The sequence below is a fragment of the Macaca nemestrina genome, chromosome 6, assembly GCF_043159975.1.
Source record: "Macaca nemestrina isolate mMacNem1 chromosome 6, mMacNem.hap1, whole genome shotgun sequence".
NCBI classification, from domain to species: Eukaryota; Metazoa; Chordata; class Mammalia; order Primates; family Cercopithecidae; genus Macaca; species Macaca nemestrina.
The window spans coordinates 71371408-71395656 of NC_092130.1; the positions used below are offsets into that span (position 1 = coordinate 71371408).

Sequence of the window (24249 nt, forward strand, 5' to 3'; positions counted from 1 at the left end):
GTGCTTATCTCATTGAGCTCTCTTAATAATACTGTATTCATTGACTTTCTCAACAACATACTCTAAGTCAGGGGCTGGTCTGGTCTCAAATCCATGTATTTTATCTAGACAGCAGAATTTTATTGACTATAGCAGTTTTCCAGGTATACAACAGTGACTGTGTTCTGAAAGGACATGCATTTGACATTTGTCTGATGAGGCACATAAGACAGTGAGGAGCAGATCTTCCACAAAAGAGAGTACTGGGTGTGGAGTGGTGTAGCCTCTCAGGTCACACAGTAAGCTCTTCAGCTAGCCATCTCACAAAATGTCTCCTGTGACACATTGAGCAAGAGTAGGGAGTCCTATCTAGAAATGAACAATGAAAGAATAATGTTCAAAGGACTTTAGAGTAGAAAAAATAAGACAAAAAAAAAAAATAGGTGCTTATTTCAGGCAAAGTGCTAAAGGCCTTCTAACTTATGATTAAGGCACATTCCCTGTCCCCCAGTTCAAATTTCATACATAAACTAGAATAAGATATAGTAAAATAATGGCTATACAGACACACAAGTAATGTGTTATAATGGTTCAGAAACCTTCAATGGATTCTGAAGGGGTAGGAGAGGGATCCAGAGGACAGGTTAACAATGGAGCATTCTTCCTTCATTGGGAGGAAACAAAGAAGTACCTTTATTTTAAAGTTCTTTAGGATAAAATAATAAAGTAATAAATATTGCTTTAGGGTAAAGTAATAAATATTTTAGGAGTATTTATTTTAAAGGGGACATATTAAATCAAAACAAAGAAAAAGTTATTGAGAATTAAGCATCCATAGAGCTAGGTTCTAAGACTTACATTTGTTTTATTTATATTTTCCTATTGCTGAAATTTCTGTGCTAAATTAGTTCTACCACTGACAACTACTGAAGTTTCCTCCTAAGTAACTGCTTCAGAGAAAAAGCTAAATCGGGTTCAATATAATACTGAGAATATCCTTTTCCTTAGATATCATTCAGGGTATGAAATAAATGTTAATGCCTTATTTAGAGTTTTTCTATTAGAATTTAAGTCTGTACTAGAAACAACTCTAGACCTCTAGAAGCAGAAAAATGTTTGGCCATAAACAGATATTTCTCCTAATTCAGATCAAAATGAAAGAGGTTCCTAATTACACTTAATTTTCTCACATCTAAGTCGGGGAAAAAATAAGATTAAAGTAATTTGTTTCAAATGTTTTTCTTAGGATAAGTACCTCAGGAAAGAGATAAGAGTCATGCAGACAATAAACTTCTAGTTATTTAAAAGAAAAAGACCCATTCTATATTCGTTTAACCTTAACTTTGTAGAGTTTTACTGCATAAACTTGCAGATCGTCTTTTCTCACTCCAACTTTACAAGTAATTAGTTGTAGGAGCTCGGACAACTTGCCCAATTTTGGATTTCATTTATTACATAAAGAGATGCAGTTAGAATGCTGTCTAAAGTCCATTCTAGACGGGGAAGCTCAGCCCAATAAGGAAGTGGGACTGTGGAGATTATTTAACAACCATCTCTGGGTTCCCTGTTTTAATATGCTCTACTTTCAGCACTTTGCATGAAATCATATTTTATTACTTGTAAAAGTCTTCCATCCTCGCTACTCAGCATTGTCCCTCTTTACATCAAGACTGTGGGACTGTTAACCGTGCATATGTGACCTATTGAAAAGCTGGAACTCCTCTGCAATTCTTCTCCATTCTCAACTCTTAATCCAATCTTATAATCAATCTCTAATCTACAATTCAAGCCATCTGAGAATAATGTTTTACTCATTATCATAGTTTATTCTGTATATACAATGTACAATCTTCTTCCTTGCTCCTATCCTTTAGACTTTACTGTCACTGTTTTTGGCCCAAGTCCATATCCATTTACTTTTGAACTCACAAGAACTTTCTTTATAGATCTTGAACTCAGACAAATGGGAAAATACTGCCTTACAGATTGCCAGCTAACTCACTCCCATTATTCAGACTTAAAATTTGTAAGAATCAACTTCCTGATTCAACAAAAGATGACTTTCACTGATATCCAAAAATCAAAATGGGTAATGCATTGTTTTCTTTACAACTCATATAGCTTTATTTTTTAAACCAGTAAATATTTAATTAACTAAATTTTTAATTAATTTATTATCTATGTGACCTTTCCACATTCACTCACATGGAGTATTCCATTCCAGGTCTTTCATCAATTCCCAGAAAGCACAGACTAGTAAGCCACTTTGCATAACACTATGTGCAAATAAGCAATTAAAATTGTTTCATTAAAATGATAGGTTAAATGCCAGAGGCAGCATCAAAATAATTCAGATTACACAGGCATTCCTTTCAAGTTATCATAGATTATTTCTTACAGTGTGTTATTTTTATGTTATGACATGCATATAAGTTTAATGAGCAAGCAGGTAGAAAAATGCTATGTATAACTGGGATTTTGTTTTTCACTCTAGATATACTTTATTCATTTAACCATGGGGGGAAAATGTATTTATCATAAAAAGTAGCAGTTTTATTAAACTACCAAGCCTATAAGCTTAAATGTAGAGCATGGTGAAGTCACGATCACTGTGAAAGGCTGGCAAACAAAAATTACTTTCTGTAATTAATAAATTATCAGAAACGGCTAAAAAAGCATGTAGCGTTAAGTCTAGAAATGGGGTCAGGATTAGGAGAGAACTGTGGGGTTTGCATTGGCTCGGCTATAGTGTCTGACAGCTACATCGCAGGGCAGTTTACACAGGGAAAGGTCTAAAAGTCTGTAGAATCTAATCTAATGTGATATTTTCTGTGCTGAACAGGTATCTTTGAGGTAACCATAACCTTTCTTGGGTATCATTTCCTTGGCCTTCAAGCCAGAATTCTACTTAGGGGTTCTGTCATCTACACTGATATGTGTTCTTTCTAAAACCAGAACAATATTAGTATGACTTCCAACTGTGCATACAGGGGAAGATATTTTATTAATGCTAGGAAAAAAATGAGGAAAAAGCTAAAAATATTATGTTTTACAATTCATTCACTCAGTAAATATGGTCTAATATTGCACCATAAGACAGTCAGACTTACGATGAAATAATAAATTCAGTCCACACTTCAGAGCACCAATCTGGAGTTACCAACGTCAAACAAGCCTTCAGTTGCTTCCCAGTATCTCCCACTTTCCAACACAGAGGAAGGTGTTTTCCCCACCCCTCCCAATGAACACTGCCCCTTGCGAAAGTTTTCTCTCCACCTTTATGGACAGTTTCTTCTCTCTACCTTTCGCCCCAGGTGGAGCAGTGGTTAGGACACTTCCATAATCCAGCATCTTAAAGTTGATTTTAACAGGATTTTTCTTTTCAACTAAGATAAAATAGGTCTGGTAAATATCTCTTTGTTTCAGTCTTGGAACATCACCACTAGAAAAAAATAAACAAGGAGAATTTACACAAATTCATCTTTAAATGTCTCCCATAATTCACTCAGTCTGATATTCAACTATGTGAGTATGGTTGTGGTAAGACTGAGGATCTCAAATATGGTCTGCAGATACACAAGAACAAATGAAAGTGAATGCAATGTCACATGTTCTCTTCTTTCCATCCAAGAGATCAGGTAAGAATTTTGGCAAAAGTATTTAGCAGGTAGCTATATATTAAAACCCAATTACTAGTGACCTTCTCTCATGCACCTACTAAGTCATAAGGGGACCAACTCTGACAGTATTCAAAATATGAGAAAATAATGGAGACCTTCTATATAATCTGTTGGCAAATTTTTCAAGATACAAACTCACACAGGGTTTACAGTCCTTTATATTTCTAATGTGTGACTACACCCATCATTTGAGTAACTTGGTCAATATTTACTAAATGTGTAACTAGTTTTTACAACAGTTGTCTATTCTAAAGCAGTTTATCAACTTGTCCTTGTGTGGATGATGTGAAAGAGGGAGAGTCAGTAAACAGACCCAATCAGAGGCATATTCCTCTTTCTTGAGGTAAACTCAAGAGAAAAAAGAACATTAGCACAGCTGGCTCAATTCTCCAGATCTATCCAGGTTGACTGAGAAAGAAAAATAAACTGGAACATCTCCTAATTTTAAGACAGATGTAGAGATATCACCCAGAGATGCAGCTACCTAAATAATGCAATATTAAATTAGGCACACAGATTTTAATCATCTCATCAGTAGAGAAAATATATTTCTGGCTAGTAACAAACTAAAAAACTACCTGATTCTCCACAGCATTATTTTTAAGATTAACACTGCTGTGATAGTTTGTAGATTCCATGGACATATCCTTGAGCCTTTAACTGCTGTATATAGGGAGTATAGAGGGAAAGTCACCAGTGGCATATGTGTCTTTCATTTTGCTTCTTTTGTATTCTTATACTGTAGGTGTTCTTCACACAGATGTTGCTGAACCATTATGAAGCACTCCTGGATACTTCTTGGGCCCAGCCTTGGACTTTTACAGTCTCTTGAGGATACTGGTGATTGCTGACACTAGTACTACTTGATATTAGTTTATTTCAAAAACTTTTTTGATCTGCAAGTTTACAATAATCTTTTTGATCCATAATTTCCTCCTGTGTAAAGTGGAAATTATAATAATACTTAAGTACTATATAAGATGAAACAAATCAAATTATTTATGATTACAAAAAAACCTAATCAGATGGGTTTGAAAGTTCTTTATAATGCTCCTTTCTCAAATTTAAAAACATTTTAAAAAATCAGTAATAATATTAATTGTGTGATATCCACTCCTTTTTCATTGTTCCTTAATATGGTTGGCTGTTATTAGTGAGACAAGTGATACACATAGTCGTTACTAGCTATGGAAAAAAGAAAGTCAACAGGGCAGGAAACAAGGAGTATTGCACTGATGGATGGTATCCAATACACAATCTACTTCTGTTAGGTTTAATGACAGAGAGTTTACAAATGCAAATGCAATGCAATGCAAATGGACCATAACAAATTGATACTATGCTTTAAAATGAATGGTAACTGGGAAGAATCAATTTAAAAAGCTGAATTCCATAGTCTTCATTTTGTAGTAATTTCCATTAGTAAGATATATTATTTTAAAAGATGATTCTGAATATAGAAATTATTGATATTTATTAACAATTATTTTACCTTAAGGTATTTTTTAAAGTCTTTTTGGTTAATTGTCCAGACCAAACTTGATTTAGCAGTTAATTCATATAATAAGGGAAAAATCAAGATTGATGTAAAAATCTAAGAAAACTTCATTACAGTTGCTCATGTACTCTAAATAGGATTTCTCTTGAAATAGCTCTTGATGACTCCTCACTGTCTTAAAGAGATTCACAAACATTTTTGCCCCACAGTGCCTCAATTTTAGCTCTATTGTTAAAATTTGGCACTATGCAGTTTCATTATTGCTTTTAATAATATAGCTGATATTAAAGACAGTGTATAAAAGGCAGATGAGGTAGCTGACATTTATGATGGTATATAAAAGGCAGACAAGTGTAAGAGACGTGAAGAAGATTGGCCTGATTCAGAGGCTCTCTGTGATAAATAACTTAGCTCTGTGTACCAGCTCTGGCCATAGGGCTTCAGGCTTATCATCATCCATAATGACGGCATGAAAATAACCACCTCACAGGGCTGAAGTGAAGATTCAAAAGTGATTAGCACAGTGTCTGAAATACATAAAGCTAAAAACTCAAGATATATTTGCTCTTACTGTTGCTGTTGTTACTATATGTTGTTATTGCTATTATAGGGAACTTAACCCAGACTTCCAGTTTGAAAACAACTTTACAGGCCAGGTGCAGTGGCTCATATCTGTAATCCCAACATTTTGGGAGGTCAAGGCAGGCGGATCACATGAGCCCAGGAGTTCGAGACCAGCTTGGGCAACATAGTGAAATCCCATCTCCAAAAAAAAAATACAAAAATTAGGCAGCTGTGGTGGCATGCGCCTGTAGTCATAACTACTTGAGAGGCTGAGGTGGAAAGAATGGAGGATCACTTGAGCCAGGGAGGGAGAGGTTGCAGTGAGCCATGATTACACCACTGCACTCCAAGCCTGGTGACAGAGCAAGACCCTGTCTCAAAAAACAAAAAACCATTACAGCAGAATGCTATAAAAAAGTACATGAATCCACTAATTATCCAGTGGGCAAGGCAGTCATTCAGAATGACCACTAAGAGAAAATAATAACAGGGTAAAATTTACTTCAATGAAAGCATACTAATAAAGTTTTCTTTTAGCCTAATATTAGTAATGTTGCTACATAATAATTTCTGTCACTGTTTTGTTACATGATAGAAGATAACTTTGAATGTCTTGTTTCTAAATTTTAGTGATTTCACTTTCCCTTTATATATAATTTGGTGTTTTTTTTTTTTTTGATGATATAAATTCTTAGAACAGCCATAAAAATGCTTCACATAATATAAAAACGTAGGTGGGTGTTATAAAGCTCCAATTGGAAAAACATAGACTGATAAAAAATGTTAAAGAGTATGTGTTTCCTGAAATAGCTTCTAATTGATTTTCTTTTCTGAAGATACATTATAAAAATAATTGGTGTTTATATACTTTATTATGATTATGGATATACATGTCACTCCTATGTGGAGAATCCCAGATAATTATTTTTTAAAAGGGAAGAAACATTTCAAACTGATAAAAGATAATATTCCTTACTACAAAATACATTTATAGCAAGCTCTATGATTAACTTCCAACCATGATTAATTTAGGTATGTTTTTAAGTGGCAGACAGGTACATATTAAAAATGCTAAGCAAAAGCCATTCCAAAGATATTTCTAGCCAAGAAACAATCTAGAAAATAATATTCAAAAGTTATATGCTTTCATATATTTGGTATTGATTTATAGATCAGTTTTACAACTAGATGTAATTAACATCCCATGCTTAGATAAAAATAGAAAAGTGGTAAACGATGGTATTAATGGAATAACTACATATTTTACATTAATTTTTTTCTAAGTTGGAATCTTTGGAATTACTCTTTAAGAAAGAACAAGAAGAGAGAGAGGAGCGTAAACAAGAGATGAGAGAAGGGTTGAAGGATCTGCAAGGGGAAGTGTATAGAGGGGACACAAGAAAAGTTAGAAAGCTAATATATATACACACAGAATTTTGATGCTTAAAAACTGATTTTATTAAATTAGCAATACCTGGTTTAGATATAACTTCAATTTGATATATTCCATACTGATACATAGAATACTATGAACAAGTCACCAATTCACTAGTATTTTTTTCTGTTTATATTTCCAAAGAATCATTCGCTTTTTAACCATGTTGTATGTTAATATCATGAATACTTAGCACAGCAAACTAACATTTACTCAAGTTTTCACATCACTTACTGCACAACACACTGTATCTGAAAAATGATTCATGCCAAAATGTATGACCCAAACTCTGCTTTCGCAAAAGTGAGCAAAGCCTTGGTTCCAAAACATGCAACTCTTCAAGTTCTATGAAGATTCTAAATGGTACTTCGATGCTTTTATGAAATCAGGTTTCCTGACCACCCTCTTTAATTTATTTTGAGCTTTGCTCCAAGAGATAGCTGTAAAATTCATTACTGTATTAACAGTACTGCAGAGTGGAACTCCAAGTATATGGAATTCCAGGCTTTAGGGCCAAGGACAGCTATGGGTCCAGGGAAAATTTAAATTAAATTTTGTAGTAACTACGAATGTGGTAGAGTTTATTGAATTTCTATCTTTGATTTACTTCTAAAGATGTTAGAAATTAATTTGAGACCCAACTCTAGCAATCCTGCATGATATTATGATGTGTCTTTTGATACAACAGTTCTACTCTGGTTTCACTATAGGGTTGTGATTCAGAGAACTGGCACTGGATTCTGGCTAGATGTGAATTCTGACAAGTAGCAACTGAAAAGTGTGGAATCTTGGACAGCTCATTACTTAGTCTCTCTTTGCTTCAGTTTCCTTATTTGTAAACTGATGATAATATTTTAAAGAACTATGGTGATATCAAAGAAGTTCCACATGTTAAGTGCTTAAACCAGTGTTTTGCACACAGCATACTCTCTAGATATTATTTTGCCCTGCTAGTTTATTTTTCCTTCACTATGATTTCTATTTTCTTTGCATTTTAGCCAACCTCAAGTTTCAAATATGCTTTTGAGTAAGACAAAATAAGTGTTTATAAAATGTGAAATAAAAAGTGTAAAATTTTTGGGTAATGATTCTTTTACTCAATATTTAAAGCTTCATCCAAGTAAACACAAATTAATAATTTTTTTTATTATTAAGAGTTTAACAATTTGTTACTTTTCCTTCCTAAGTATAGTGTAATACAGTTGACCCTTGAACAACTACAGTTTGAACTGTGCAGGTACACTTATATGTGGATATTTTTCAAAGGCCGACTTTTCATATAAGTGGGTTCTGCGGGCCCCACTGCAGGATCTGAGTATGCATGAATTTTGGAATATATGGAAGGGGAGAGGGGTTGATTTACGAAGGGACAAGTGTAATCATTATTTGGATATGAAAGTATCACATTCATAAAGGCTATGTGCTAAAGTTCAAAAGTTCCTTAAATTCACAAACTCTTTACTATACAGTTTTCCCCATTAGATATTTACATAATGGTGAGATATAAACAACACAAAATAAAGACATGCTAAGGTGCAGATACTGGCCCCTTAGCTAGGATCAATTATGGTATAAATGATTCACAGCCTAACACCAGTCTCAGAGCTCATCTTATCCTTAAATAAATTATGACGGACTATATGGCACAAGCCATGAGGATAGAGATAGTCATCAATGCTCCGACCACTGGCCAAATTCAAGGTGTTTGAGTCCTGTTAGAAGCTGAGATTGGACAGTGTAGCTCCTCAAGTATCTCAAATCATCAGATGTATCATGGATTTAGCAGAACATAAACTATTGTTTTGTAACTATCTTCCAATATAACATAACCCAATAAAAGACATAGATCTATTAATTAAAACAACTAACTGGGTGCACTAGGTTGAATATTGTGCCCCCGAAATTCATGTCTACCTGGGACTTCAGAATATTACATTATTTGGGAATAAGATTTTTGCAGATGTAATTACTTATTATGTGGTCATATTAGGGTGGGCCCTTAAACCAATGACGTCTTTATAAAACAAAGAAAAGAGAGATTTGAATATAGAGACACAAAGACACACAGAGGGAAGGCTATGTGACTGCAGACACAGAAACTGAATGATGTACGTGCAAATTAAGAAACACCAAGGATTGCTGGGAATTGCCAGAAGCTAGGAAGAGGCAGGAATAAATTATTCCTCAGAGCTTTTGGCAGGAGCATGGCCCTGGTAACACCTTGATTTTGAACTTTCTAACTTCCAGAATTGTGGGAGAATAAATTTGTGTTGTTTTAAATCACACAGTTTGTGATATTGTTACTTCAGTCCTAGCAAATCTCATCTTCGAGCAGATTTCATTATAGACCTTATATTTCCTTTGAGTCTGATAGCTGGATGTGGAAAGAGAAACACAGCTTTAACCCACTAGCACTAAAAAACTGAATTAAAGGGAAACACGACATCCCTGGCCTACTGCTTTTTCTGGGATCACTTGATTAAGGCATATGATTTCATTTATTTTTTGTTGTAACAACAACAGAAAATACCGCACAATCTGAGTTTTCAAAGTCCTGGGAACAAATCCAGAGGAATTAATGACTCTGAAAAATATCAGGTTGGTGCAGAAGTAGTTGCGGTTGTTGCCAATAAAAGTTTTTATCATTACTTTTCATGGCAACAACTGCGATTACTTCTGCACCAACCTAACACGTTAGATAAGACTACCTTTTGAAATACATGCCAACTCACATCATTTACAGTTTTCATTCACTAGCATAGAATAGAAAGAGGTTTATTTTCTGTTATGTTTTTAATTGCACTCAGGTAGCAAAGGAAAAATCAAGCCTGCTTGAAAGCAGAAATGTCGTAAGGGTAAATCTTTTCTTAAAAGATCTAATTAGTTATATCTAAATTATTTATATCAAATAGTACAATGTATATACAATCTTGGTCTTATTTATATGAGAAAAATGTGAACCTAAAATACCTTTCTGATTTATATTTCTGTATGAAGAATTAGGTTCGTAACATAACTCACACTCAAATTAGATATCCACCAAGATGATCGTCCAAAAATGCCATATCACTAGCAAATATTTAGGAAGAAAAACTCCCTCATGAGGGCAGAATTATATAAACATTGCCATGTAAAGCTTTTCACAGTTAAAGGCTTTTTTCCAGTTTCTCTACTCATTAATTTGTTGCTTAATAAGAATGTTAGTTAAAAATTTCTGGACATACGACGTCCAGAATGTCGATTATATATGTTTTCTAAAATTATTTTGCATTATCAATGAAACATAATAAAAATTCCCTGTGTCTTCTTCTCACATACTACTTTTTTGAATTGGAACAAGGAAAAAAACCCAAAATTTTGTTAGCTTTTTAAAGATAAGACTGTATACTGTTATAGACTGATTTGTGGGAACACTATATGTTAAAAGGAATTGTCTGATTCTAGGATCTTTGTATATTTTCAAGCATAATAGGAACAACACATGAAAAAGATGATATATATACGGATAAAATTACAAGGCATTTATTTGTCACTACAAAATGGTTTCCTCAAGTGATGCAGGTTTCTATCACCAGTGATGTTATGTGGATATGATGTACCTACTGATATGATATAAGGAGAAGGGCATTTTGCCTGTGTGGTATTTTTCCAAAATCCGTAAGGTCAGTCTAACTGTGAAGAGAAAAAATTCAGACAAACTTCGATTAGCAAAACATTTTCATGGACATCTAGCTAATATTCTTCAAGACTGTCAAGATGATGAAAAACAAGGATAGACTGAGAAACTCTCATAGACTAGAGGAGACTGAGGAGATATGACAACTAAATGCAACATAATACCTTCTATTGTAACCTGGAAGTGAAAGAGGGCATTATAGAAAAACCAGTAAAATTTGATTATAGTGTAATATTTGGCTTAAGAAATGTTTTTACTGATATTCTCATTAATAGAATACAGATATACATAAATTTGGAACAGTCACAATTATAGAAAATACAATATAGAATTCATGGTATATATTATCCATAGCAAAGCTGCCATATGATAGATACTTAATATGTACCTGTTGGCTGAAAGATGGATGAATCAGTTATTTTTTTAAAATGTCTATTTGCAGCAAAAGATACATGAAATAATCATGTTTATATTATAAAACAACTGCATTAATTATAATCAAACTATCTCTATTCCATTGCAAATAATCCTGAAATGTTTCTGAATTATGTTATTTGCATTTCTAAATTTGTCCTTTTTTCTAAATAATATAGAAAAGCCTTATCTATACTGTGACTTATTTTTAACAGTATAGATCTTCTCTACTTTCTTTTCCCAAGTATTGAGTCTAAATTATACCGACTAGAGTCAAGAGTTAAATTCTTTTTCTACAATTTAACAACAGGTCCACCTTGTAATTCACTTAACCACTCAATGCATATTTTTCCATCTGTAAAATGGCATACAGTAAGTGTTATATTATTATGGAGCTACTGTTATTATCTTGCTCATCACAGGGAACACCTAAATTTCATAGGTTTTTCTTTCATTAGTATTTCCAAAGTTGATTATCTTCTGAGGAAAGGTACGTATACGCATCACCAAACATGGTGATGTTTAAAATATTCCCTTTCAAAATATACTGTTCCCTCAAATCAGTCTGTAAGGGTATCATTCCCCAACATATTATACTGAACTGGATAGATCTTAAGTCTGAAAACATGTGGCATGTCTTATGTTCTTTCATTTATATGACCAAGTGAAATATGTTTTTATCTCCTTTTCTCTCAATGTTTTTAATAATATTTTCCCAGCTTTATTTAAAAGCTATTTCTGGACTTACAGGGACATATGGTTGCGGAGATAAAAAAAAATCAACCTTTATTATTAAAAAGGTTATCATGTAATAATTACCCCCAAAAAAGCACATAAATGGACTGCCAATGAGTTTGATTTACACTTAACAAGGAGAACAGGCAAATCTCAACTTTTAAGATCGCTACTGTAAAAACTGATAAAAGTACAATCTTAGAATTGTTCCATAGTCTAAACTTATGTGTGACTGTAGATTATATAAAACAACTTCATTGTCCATTCAACACTAAGAATTACAAACCTATAACAAATGAAGTAAAACAGACCAAATATTTTACTCATCATCCATTACATTAAGGTTTTTATTTCCTTAGCCACTTAGAGTTAAACAGAAAAAAAAAAATTATATGGCACATCCTTTTGAAGTAAATAACACAGGGATGTCAATGCTGAATTGGAAATAGAAGGACATTTTAAACAATCTTTGACATTAATATCTTTTCTTCTTTTGGCAACAACCTTGTCATTTTCTCTGGAATACTACCAGAACCCATCCTCACTAGGACTCAAAAGCTACTCTTCATACCACAATCATTTTCCACCTCAACTATTAAAATTAAACTCTTCATAAATCTATCTTCAATATACTCAGAGAGTGGAGACAATGCACCCAACTTATTTTATCATTTAACCCTGTCTTACATACTCTGGTTTCCTATGTGTCTCAGCACATTTCAGAAATGTTTCTTCTATTCATTCTTATCCATCTCTGACAGTGTTTAAACTCTCTAAAGATCTCTTGTCCTCTCAGCCACCTATTAACTATCCACGTGTTGTCTAACTTTGATTTGTCTATCTCTTACTATCTCTGAGTTTGTGATTTTGCTTAGCCAAACTGCCTTCCAAACTCTTGCCTATTACAAATAACCTTTTTTTTTTTTTTAATATCTCACCTCAGAAACACATTCCTTTCTATATTTATGGCTGACTTTTATAACATGTTTGGTCTACTGAAAGCTGCTGTATTATGTTTGTATGATTTTTCCTTAGAATATAAAGGTTTAATATTTGCAAATATCAAGAAAAAGTTTACTGATCTACACATTAACAACATTCTTTCTCTGAAATTAATTTTTTTATAATAGTCTAGAAGGAAGAGAAAAAAAATTAAAGGCCTCAGATTCATTTTTTAATTATTTAGTTAACATTTGGACTACACAGTCTAAGCTAAAATGGGCGACGACTACTGCTGTGAAAATACTGAGTTTTCCAAAGACTGGATATCATTTATTCCGAAATATTTAGGCATTACAAGAACATGATAGCTCACTGAACTGAAAATCCAATCTTTACATAATGTTATTTCTCAGCTCAGATTAATTTACCAGCAGGTAATATTTACTAAGAACTCAAAATGAGTTAAGAACTGAGCCACACTCTTTACATATACTATTTCATTGAACCCTTTGAGCATTATATTCTTTCCCCATTTTATAAGTAAAAATGTTGAGGCTTAAAGAGATCAAGTAGCATGCTTAAAGTCACACAGATGATAGTAGAGCAATAATTTAAAATCATATATGGTTCCAAAGCCACAGTGGTCATGTTTAGACTGGCGAAAGTCAGCTCCAGGTATAACAGCATCTAAATAAGAATTACAGTGCATTTTGTACTCCACTGAGCATTTCTTTTTATAAGTGTTAAACTGGGTAATAACAGAGCAACACAAATGATGACTGAATAGACCTAAACGCTTTGGGAGCAGGTATGTTTCCCACTGGGCTTTCTCAGTTTTCTAAAGAAATTCTGACTCCACAATCGAGTACTCTGGAATACAGTAAATTTGGTCTGAGGGGAAATTATACAGAGGGATCAGAAAAAAAAAACCTTCTGATATTCTTATTCATAGAGAGTAAAATTCCTTCTATGATCACGGCTCAATATGGGGTTTGCTTGACTATTTGTAAACTCATCTCCTATATATACCTGCTTTTATATAAAATATTATAAAGGCTTCTGGAAGCACAGGCTCCACCGGGAGCCACTATCTTTTCTAGAAATCTCTTAAGTTCAAATCAAATGCTGCCTGAACTGTGGATCTATAGGTATAAATTTTTGGGAATGTTCATGAATCCTTCCTATACCATATCTATTTAGATATTCAAGAGAGTAGAATTTAACCCAAAATATATATCTACAAGAAAGAAAACATAGATGTACAAAATTTTGACTGAAGCACTCTGTATTACTATAGTAGCAGATGATCAGAAAACACAATTATCAAGGAGGCACAAACAGATACTACTGAGCCACTGAAAGAATAAATTAAATCTACATATACTGATGTAAATAACTCCAAGATATTTTATCAAATAAAAAAAAAAGAGGGTAGAACAGTGTACAAGCTATCATTCATGATAAAAAAGATGTATATGCATATATGTCTCCATTTGCATAAAAAAGCCCTGGAAGTATAAAAACAAAACTAAACAAACAAAAATAACAACAATAAAAATCTCACAAAAAGTAAGAGTAGTTATCTCCAAGAAGAGAAACTAAGGAGAACAGGGGTCATGGACAGAAAGATGGTTTTGGTGTCCCCTATGTAATCTCTGAAAATTGAAAACAACAACAACAACAACAACAGCAACAACAACAAACCAGTCACTCCACTCCCTAACACAGGATTGACTGTACGGCAAATAAAATCCAATTGCTTACCCTGACCTGTAAGGTCCTACCTTTCCAATCTTATGTCAGTCTCTCTAAGGCTCACTGAGCCGCAGTCACTCTAACTTTCTGTTCCCCAAACACAAAAGCCTTTTCCCACCACAGGTTTTTGCATTTGCTATTATCTGAGCCTTTTCCTAGCCCTTTGCAAAGGTTATTTTTATCTTTCAGATCTTAACACAAATGTCACGTCCAGATGATGTTTCCTAAGGCCGCTAAAACAAATCAGGTTCCACCTGCCACAATCTCTCTGATCACTTTTTTTTATATCAAATTTGAAATAAATTTGTGATTGTTAAACATATGTTTCTCCCATTACACTGTGATTTCTTTGAGAAAAGAGATCACTGATGTGTTTTTCACTAGTGTATTTTGTATGGAACAAAGCTGGTGCTCAGTAAGTATTTAACAAATAGTGTAATTAATCCAAATCTCATAATAACAGGTTTATAAAGAACAGAAAGTCTTAAAGAAAAACAGGTGTACTTCTAAGTTTCAGTCACTTAAATACAGGATGACACATTTGTTTCCAACAAAAAATAAATTAATCATTGCATCTCCTGGGTTTATTTTTATCAGAACTGATGGGTTTCAACTATTTTTGAAATAATAAAGCTCCATCAAATAATAGCCTCATTAGTTTAGAAATTCTACTTAAGTTAAAAATAATTTAGAAGTATAAATTTGATTCTTAAAAACAAATAATTTCAATGATATAATATTTATAAATTTTGTGCTATGTAATTACCTATGTACAAAATCTTTTATTTTAAAGAAGCACATAAAAAGATGTAAAAAATTGTAAAACAATAGATATTTGAGTCTCTCATCCTGTTCAACAAATGGCATGAAATCATGATAGGCGTTAACTATAGAAAGGGTTTATTTCTTAATCTGTAGCAGCCAAGATAGAAAATACAGAGATTCAAACACTTGCTGGTAGCAGGTATCATCTTATGAGACAAGACTTCATTTTGAAGTCTTTATCAATGATCTGCTAAGGGTTCCTCATACTAACACAGACAAACACAGAAGAAGAAGAAGGTCTTAAAAAAACAGATTCTAACCTGAAAATATTTAATATATGTAATCTCCTACAATAAAAAGTTAAAGACTCTATAGAAAGTCACCTCTTTAATCACTCTCACTTTGCTGTATAAAAGCTTTCATTTTGAATGTGGATATTGTCAAATGTGATCATGTTTTCTCAAGTTTGACCCAGAAGAATTTAGGCAAATTTACTCTTTCAAAGAAAGGTTACATTTTGTAGGTATATTTATTAGGCTCTCAATCATATTATCTCTGGAATTGAAATACACACCTATAAATAGGTACCGATGACAATCTAGTTTTACAGAAAAGGACAAATGAAAGCAAATAAAGAATTAAAAAGTTCCAAATATACACAACCTTGTTACGACAGTTTGTAATATTACTTTTACATCTCACTGACAAGAGGCTATACAATGCTTAATATAATATGCAATCCTTCAAAATGAATTTGTGAACCCTTGGGCTCAATGCTCTACCCTCCTTAGGCTCCCAAAGTGCTAGGATTACAGTATGAGCCACCAAGCCCAGCTGATTTACCTTCCTTAATATTAATGCATAAGGTTCATTGCTTCCACAAACTTGAGAAGAGTCCAGATATATTTTATCATCATCATTTCTGAATACAGAGGCTAACTTATAATTAAAAAGGGATAAAATTTACAAAAAAAGAGTGGCATTACAATACCTTTGGCTAATGCTGACAAGATCATGGCTTTTATTTGGTTTCTACATAATAGATTCTGAATATGGTACATCAGTGCAAGCAGGAAAAAATAAAACAATATTCACTTTTAACTTGGATTCAATAAATTTTTTTTTTTTAATTTTGATTCAAATGATTTTCAGTTGTCTTTTAATCTTGGAAAAACAGTATTGGCTCCAAAGTGTTTTAATGAAATTATAGCTTGCCTTATAATTCTGATAAAACGAAAATTTCATACTGATACACACTGTTAGATTCATATATATTGGATAGGTTATTGGTAAAAACCTATTTGTAAAAACAAGCCATTTTACGTAAAATGTGGTTTTTATTTCACTTGAGTTCACCAGTTATACCAGTCCTGCTCATACCTCTAACATTTGCATCAAATATAAGTAGACTGCCAATAAAGTACATTTTCTTATTTAAAATATTACATTAACCTTTGTTCATCTTTTGGAATTTTAAGACTTTTCCATGTATAGTAACAAAAATATATAAATGATCACCTACAAAGCCAAAAGTGAAACTCATAGTACCTTTAAAGAAATGTTCATTCATAACTCCTACACTTTCAATTGTGAAAGAACTTCAAATACCAGAAAGTCATTTAAAAAACAGAATCTAAGAGCAAGAGTGGTTCAGAACATGCTTTGTCCCGCTCACCATGCCACTTGCCTCTTTGCTGAGGGTACTTACTCATAGGTATAAATGCCATCAGAAGATCAGAACATAAAAAGCATATGAGTAATAGTACTCAGACATACATAATGCATCTATCGCTCAACTGTACCATGAAAACTTAATGTTTCTTAGAACATATCAACATTTCCTCATTAATAGAAAAAAATCCCTTGGCACTCTTTAAAACCACTCAAAGAAGTGACACAGTAATAGTTATAGATATTTTTCCTTTACAGGAGTGATCCTATTAACTGAAACAGTTATATTTTTATTTCATTTCTTATATTCTTCTTCTGGGTTAATGTCTTTATCATTTAGCTCAACCTCTGGGAAAGAATATATACTACTAGAATAGATGCCTACTAAAAAAAGAGTGGCCTACTAAGAGGGTATACCTAAAATACAATAGGAAAAACGGTCAATACCACACATGTGGGATGCCAATAGGATACCAACTTATGTCATATGTAAATTAAATAAAGTAACTCCAATTTACTAGGACATTAGTGACTTTAGTATCTGCAGGAATAGCCAGTTTAAACTATTCCATCTGTATTTGCTTTGGGATATTAAGTAGTAAGTGAAATACTAAAGTAATCCAAGGTATCACTGGGGTCAGAAAGAAATATCAAATTAAAGTTGCTATCTTTCTAAACGTTGTTTTGAAAACACATATATCAAATGTATTATGCATGATGTAAAATGACAACCAAGAGCACAATATTTTAACTTTTAGTAATGTAATACTCCTGAATTGTAAAATAAAAATGGGAATGTCTAGATTTAGATAATATCAGTTAACATAAGAAAGAAGAAAGTACTCATTTGGGAAAGTACTCCCAAACTGAAACTTACTGTGCACTAATTTATAATTGCACGCATTTAGCCTCATATCAAAGTTGTTTTAAAGGAATATTCTACCATCATCTTCAAACAACACAAAATAATAAACTCCACAGTATTGGGTTTTCTTTAGTAATCTGTTTGCAACGTTAAAAAATTCAGCCACTGAGTTGCTATATCTTAAAATTTTTTGAATGAAATATTAATTAGAGAATTACTATGTTGTTCTTTTAATCGGCCTCAAAACTGATTACTGTGAAGTAAAATTGTAATATAATTGGCAATGGGTTAAACTATGTTAGGAAAGGTACCAGTTCAGACTTTGAGGACTCTTTTAGTGAGTACAAGCCAGGAGTCACATTCCTTAATCCTTTGTTGGCACAATTTATCCTTTCTACATTTATCAAGAGTGAAAGACACAAATGCCAGGCAAGTACCCAGACTCCAAATGCTGGGATTTGTTACTAAAGCAGCTGAAACTGTCACTGCCAGTTAACTACCATAGTAACCTTCCATAGCTGTGAAGTCACATAACTGAAACTGACTGTTAAAATCATGTGACCATATAAAATTTCACAGTAAATGGGAAGGGTGAAATGTTTATTTTTTAAAACAATTTAACTTTTTGGCAAAAATTACTGAAATGTATTATAGAAATTACGAATGAAAATGAAAAATTCAAAGAAAAGGAATTTTGAAATTGAAAGATTTATATGTAAATCTTAAAGACATTTATGAGAACAATATAAATAATCATGTCTAGATTTCTAAGCCTAAAATTTCTAAGCCTAAAATAAACTGAATCAACTCAATTACTTTTTTTAAACCATAAATAAGATGTCATGTTACAGAGGTGAGAAAAATTTTGACAACATCTTAAGTCTGGTGAAAACTCTTCAGAAAAGTTTCAAAGTCATAAGTCATTTTAAAATTAAGATGAGTTTGAGGATTGCCAAGGGCCATGCGTCTGTGTGAAGTGAGCAATGTACCAGATAATTTAACATTTAATTACTTCCAGGAAGTTCTGAACTTAAAAAGAACATTCAGGTCAAAACGAAGGGGGTAGTTACTAATCCCTAGTGAAAGACAAAGTTGAGATTGATATCTTTTTTCAGGTTTTCTAAAATTAATCAGCTTTACCCAGGTAAGCACAGGCATTATTGTACTTGGAGGTTAAGGTGCTAAGTTTCCTATTCATCATGGTATCTTATTGCAGTCTTAATTTTTTTTTTTTTTTGAAACAATGTTTTGCTCTCTTGTGGCACATCAGTTGTATGTGATTTTTTTTTTTTTTTTTTTTTTTTGAGACAAGGTTTCCCTCTATTGTGGCACATCTGTTGTGATCAGTGGCACGATCACAGCTCACTGCAGACTCAACCTCCCTGCATAAATGATACTTCCATCTCAGCCTCCTGAGTAGCTGGGACTACAGGCACACGTCAACATATCTGGTTAATTTAAAAAAAAAAAAAAATTCACAGAGACAGGATCTCACTACATTGCCCGGGCAGTCTGAACTCCTGGATCTGGCAATCCTCCTGCCTCAGCCTCCCAAAGTGCTGGGATTATAAGTGTCAGCCACTGCATCCAGCCTCTTCTGCCCATCTTTAAACTGAGTTATTTGCTTTTCTACTATTGAGTTGTATGAGTTCTTTATACATTTTGGATAGTAACCCCTTATCAGGTATATGATTTGCAAGTAGTTTTTGCAATCTGTAGGTTGCTGTTTCATTGTACTGATTGTTTCCTTTGCTGTGCAGAAGCTTTTCAGTTTAATATAGTCCTATTTATTTTTGCTTTTGTGGCCTGAGCTTTTGCTGTAATATCCAAAACATCATCAGCAAGGCCAATGTCCCAGAATTTTCCCCCATGTTCTCTTCTAGGAGTTTCATACTTTCTAGCTTTATTTTAGGTCTTTCATCCAATTTGAGATGATTTTTGTGTATGGTATAAATAAGGGTCCCATTTCATTCTTTTGCATGTGAAAATGCAGTTTTCCCAGCACTACCTGTCAGACAGACTATCCTTTCCCCTTTGTGCCTTCTTGTCAAAAATTAGTCGGCTGTATATGTTTGGATTTATTTCTGAGTCAAGACTTATTATAAAGCTACTGTCATCAAGACATTGTGGTATTGGCATGGAGACAAAAGGACTGAGAGAAAAGAATAGAGTTCAAAAATAAAGTCACATGTAAGTATGGAAAAATGAATTTTATATGAAGGTAAAAAGTTAAGTCAAGAGAGAAAGAAGACTCATTTAAAACAAGTGGTGCTGGAACAACTGGATATATACATGCCAAAAATATAAACTTCTAACCATTTCTCACACCATATACAAAAATTAACTTGAAATGGGTCCTACACTCAACTATAAATTTTAAAACGTTAAAACTTCTAAAAGTAAAATTAAGAAAAAAATTTTTTAAAAATTTCGTTGAACTTGGGTTCAATGAAGTTTTCTTAGATATACCATCAAAAGTATGATCCATAAAAGAAAAAAATAGATAAATTAAACTTTATCAAAATAAAGATGTTTTTCAAAAGACACTGTTAAGAGAATGAAAAGACAAGACATAGACTGAGAGAAAAAGGATTTGTATCCAGAATATGTAAAGAACCAAGACTCAATTGTAAGAAACCAATCAACCCAGTTTTTAAAATAGGCAAATGATTTGGACACTTGACCAATGAAGATATACAAACGTCAAATAAGCACATGAAAACATGAAGGACATCATTATTCAGTGGGAAAGGGCAAATTAAAATAATAATAAGGTATAGAAGTATTAGAAAGACTAACAACTAACCAGGCCAAATAAGTGCTGACGAGGATGTGGAGGAACTGAAACTATCACAGACTGCTGTTGAGAATGTAAACTAGAACAAAAACTTTAGAAAGTAATTTGGTAGTTTCTTAAAAAATTTAACATGCAAATGTCATATGATCCATTCATTCCACTACTAGGCAGTTTCCCCAGAGAATGAAAGCATTTGTCCAGATGAAGCTTGTACAGTAATGTTTATAGCAACTTCATTTAGAATAGCCCCAAACTGGAAATCATCCAAAAGTCTATCAACAGCTGAACAGATAAACTGCAGTATATTCATTAAATAGAACTCCACTCAGCAATAAAAAGAATGACCTATTGATACACATTACAATATGGATTAATCTTAAAATAATTATACTTAGTGAAAAAAAGTGCTTACTGCATGATTCCATTTTTTAAGAGTTCTGAGAAATGCTCATAGTGACAGAAAGCAGTTTAGTGGTTGGCTGTGACAGGTTAGTAAAAGGTAGAAAAAGGAATTACAAAGAGGCATGAAAAAACTTGGGTGCTATAGTTTTGTTCAAAACATGTATCTGCCACAATGAGCTTGATAGCCTCCATTACTTGTTTTTGTTTGTTGTTTTTTTTTTTTTTTTGACAGAGTCTCATTCTTTCACTGAGGCTGGAGTGCAGTGACATGATCTTGGCTCACTGCAACCTTTACCTTCCGGGTTCCAGCAATTCTCCTCCCTCAGCCTCCCAAGTAGCTGGGATTACAAGCATGCACCACCACACTTGGCTAATTTTATTTTCAGTAGAGATGAGGTTTCACTATGTTGGCCAGGCTGGTCCCGAATGCCTGAACTCATGATCCAACTCCACTGGCCTCCCAAAGTGCTAGGATTACAGGAGTGAGCCAGTGTTCCCAGCCGCCTCCATTACTTTTCTGATGAGACTTGTGACATTAATAAATGTGTGATATTACATAATGAGTTACATCATTATTTGAAATATCTGCATGACTTGGTGATCTGATATTTTCCGAATGACTGAAGCATAATACTATAAAATCATGCACGGGTAAAAGATGCATTCAAACTGCAAGATCAACGAATGAACTTAATGTAACTGAATATGAAAAGTTCACCAGTAAGGTTTGAGATTGCACATTGCAAACAGCCTTTAGGAGAATTTAGCAAAATCTACTATGGTGGATAGAATTTGAATATGGCCTTCCAAAGATGTCCTACTCTAATACCTGGATCCCTAGGAGTGTAAGTACTACTCGTAATATGTTCTATCATGTACAGTTGACCTTAAAATAAGATTACCCAGGTGTGCCTGATCTAATCATACAAGCCCTTTTAAAAGTAGAGAGTATTCTTTACCTAGTAACATAAGAGAAAGTTAGAAAAATTCAAAACACTTGAAGGATTTAGCAGGCCCATGCTGGCTTTGAAGATAGAAAGACCATGTGAAAAGGAATGTAGGCAACCTCAAGGAGCTAAGAGATGCCCCTGGCAGACAGCAGGCAAAGAAATGGGAACTTTAGAGGTACGCTGCAAGGGACACGATTCTGCCAGCAACTGAATGAGTCTGGTAGCAGATTCTTCCCCAGAGTCTCCAGATAACAGCTCAGCCTGACATCCTGATTTTGGCTTTGTAAGACCCTGAGCAGAGAACACAGTCAAGGCTGTCAGGACTTCTAACCTACAGACCCTGTCAGGTAAAAAAATGGGTGTCACTTTAAGCCCTCAGATTGTGATAATTACTTATGGAGAAATCAAAAGCTAATACATTTACGTAAATCAAAATACAGAAACTCGGATCCAACAATCTCACTACTGAATTTTTACCTATAGATACACTTCCAAATGATTCTTACAGTTAGTCCAAGGATATTCATTGAACACTTTGTAAAAACAAATAATAAAAATGACCAAAGTATCCACAAATAAAGTTGTGGTTGAATAAATTATGTAAATCCACAAAATGGAATATTCTGTAGCCATTACCAGAAAAAGGTAGAATTGTATAGATAACTGTAAAACAGTAAAACCATCACACATTATAGTAATAAGAAAAAAAAAAAGCAAGATCTGAAATACTGTTGGAGTATAATTTGTTTCATAATTAAATTTAAAGCATCTGCATTAAACATTTTTCTGGAAAAAAAATTTTAAAACTGTAAGCAGCAATTAGCTTTGAGAGAGACTGAGTGGAAGGTTTCATTTTCAATTTTCTACCTTTCATTATATTTTCAATTTTCTAATGAAGTTTATTATTCTTATTCATTTAAAAAATATAAACAGAGGTTACTAGTCAGAGTCTAGATAAACACTTGCTTGGCTCCTGTACAAAACTACCTTCTTTTGTTTTATTTAATTTGGACTTGCCATCTGGAATTTGCATCTATGGTTCTTTAACAATTACAGTAAGACCAAAATCACCTTTCCTCAAGTCCGTCCCACCTCCCAAATCTAAGTTTTTCAGTGGCATTCCTTATTATTCAGGGGCTTCATTTGCACCCATGTAAATGTTAGTATGTATTTATAATATTTACACATTTAAACCATTAAAACATACAATGTACCTAACATAGACAATGCCATCCTGATGAGGATAAAGATGATAATGAGCTAGGTATTCTGCAGTTACATGGTAATATTGAGAAATATTTCAATAGCAAGCAAAGTAGTATAACAAAACAGGACCAATAATTACAAATCATGAAAAATTAATTTCTGTAAGCAGAAATTAATGAGCTATCTACAATATGTTTACATATTTTAATTAAAATTAGAAAGGTTTTTCATATTTATTTAAATTTCTCCTAAAATGAGTAAATAATTTTTAAAAGTAAAGCAAATTCCTTTCACTTATTAAATACTCTATTTGTAAAGCTTATGAGATCAAATTTTACTTCTGATTGTATTTTCTACAACAGGACGTTGGACAATGAAAAAAACTTTAAAACATACTATTAATATAGCACTTCAAAGTTTTCTTTGTCAAAAGTTGTTAACATAAAGGTGTTGAAAGTCACCAGAAATAAATACCAAGACATATTCATAGACTGATCACTTTTTTGTTTGTCCACATATGAAAGAAGTTCATAATTCAAAAGTGAGTCAAAGCATTGTGAGATTATTACATATGACCATCAAAAAAGAGGTTGTGCAGGGTGCTGTGGCTCATGTCTATAATCCCAGCACTTTGGGAGGCCAAGGCAGGAGAATCACATGACCCCAGAATTCCAGACCAGCCTGAGCAACATAGTGAGACTCCATTTCTACAAAAAAATTATTAAAAATTAATTCAAACATTTAGAAGAGAGGTTGTGTGGAGATGTACTTGGAAAATGATATACAATGAACTAAATATAAGATAGTACTGTCACTATTATAAAGTCTAAGTACACTATCTTTTTCTAGTGTTTTGCACATGAAGATTATATATAACTGAATTCCATATGTAACTATATTCTAATAATAAATCTG

General features: G+C 33.1%; 1 protein-coding gene across 17 annotated transcripts in view; it reads right to left on the bottom strand.

Annotated features, from left to right (window-relative positions):
- The window catches only part of LOC105471095 (FER tyrosine kinase), a 692543-nt gene that overhangs the window by 116661 nt on the left and 551633 nt on the right, over positions 1-24249 (bottom strand). The window contains exon 18 of one of the 17 annotated variants that reach the window (XM_071098644.1): positions 13-348. The exons of 14 other annotated variants lie outside the window; for them this stretch is intronic. In XM_071098644.1, coding sequence (XP_070954745.1) covers positions 272-348 — 77 coding nt within the window. In that variant the 3' untranslated portion in view covers positions 13-271. 2 more of the 17 variants (XM_071098642.1, XM_071098643.1) reach the window with 2 other exon arrangements.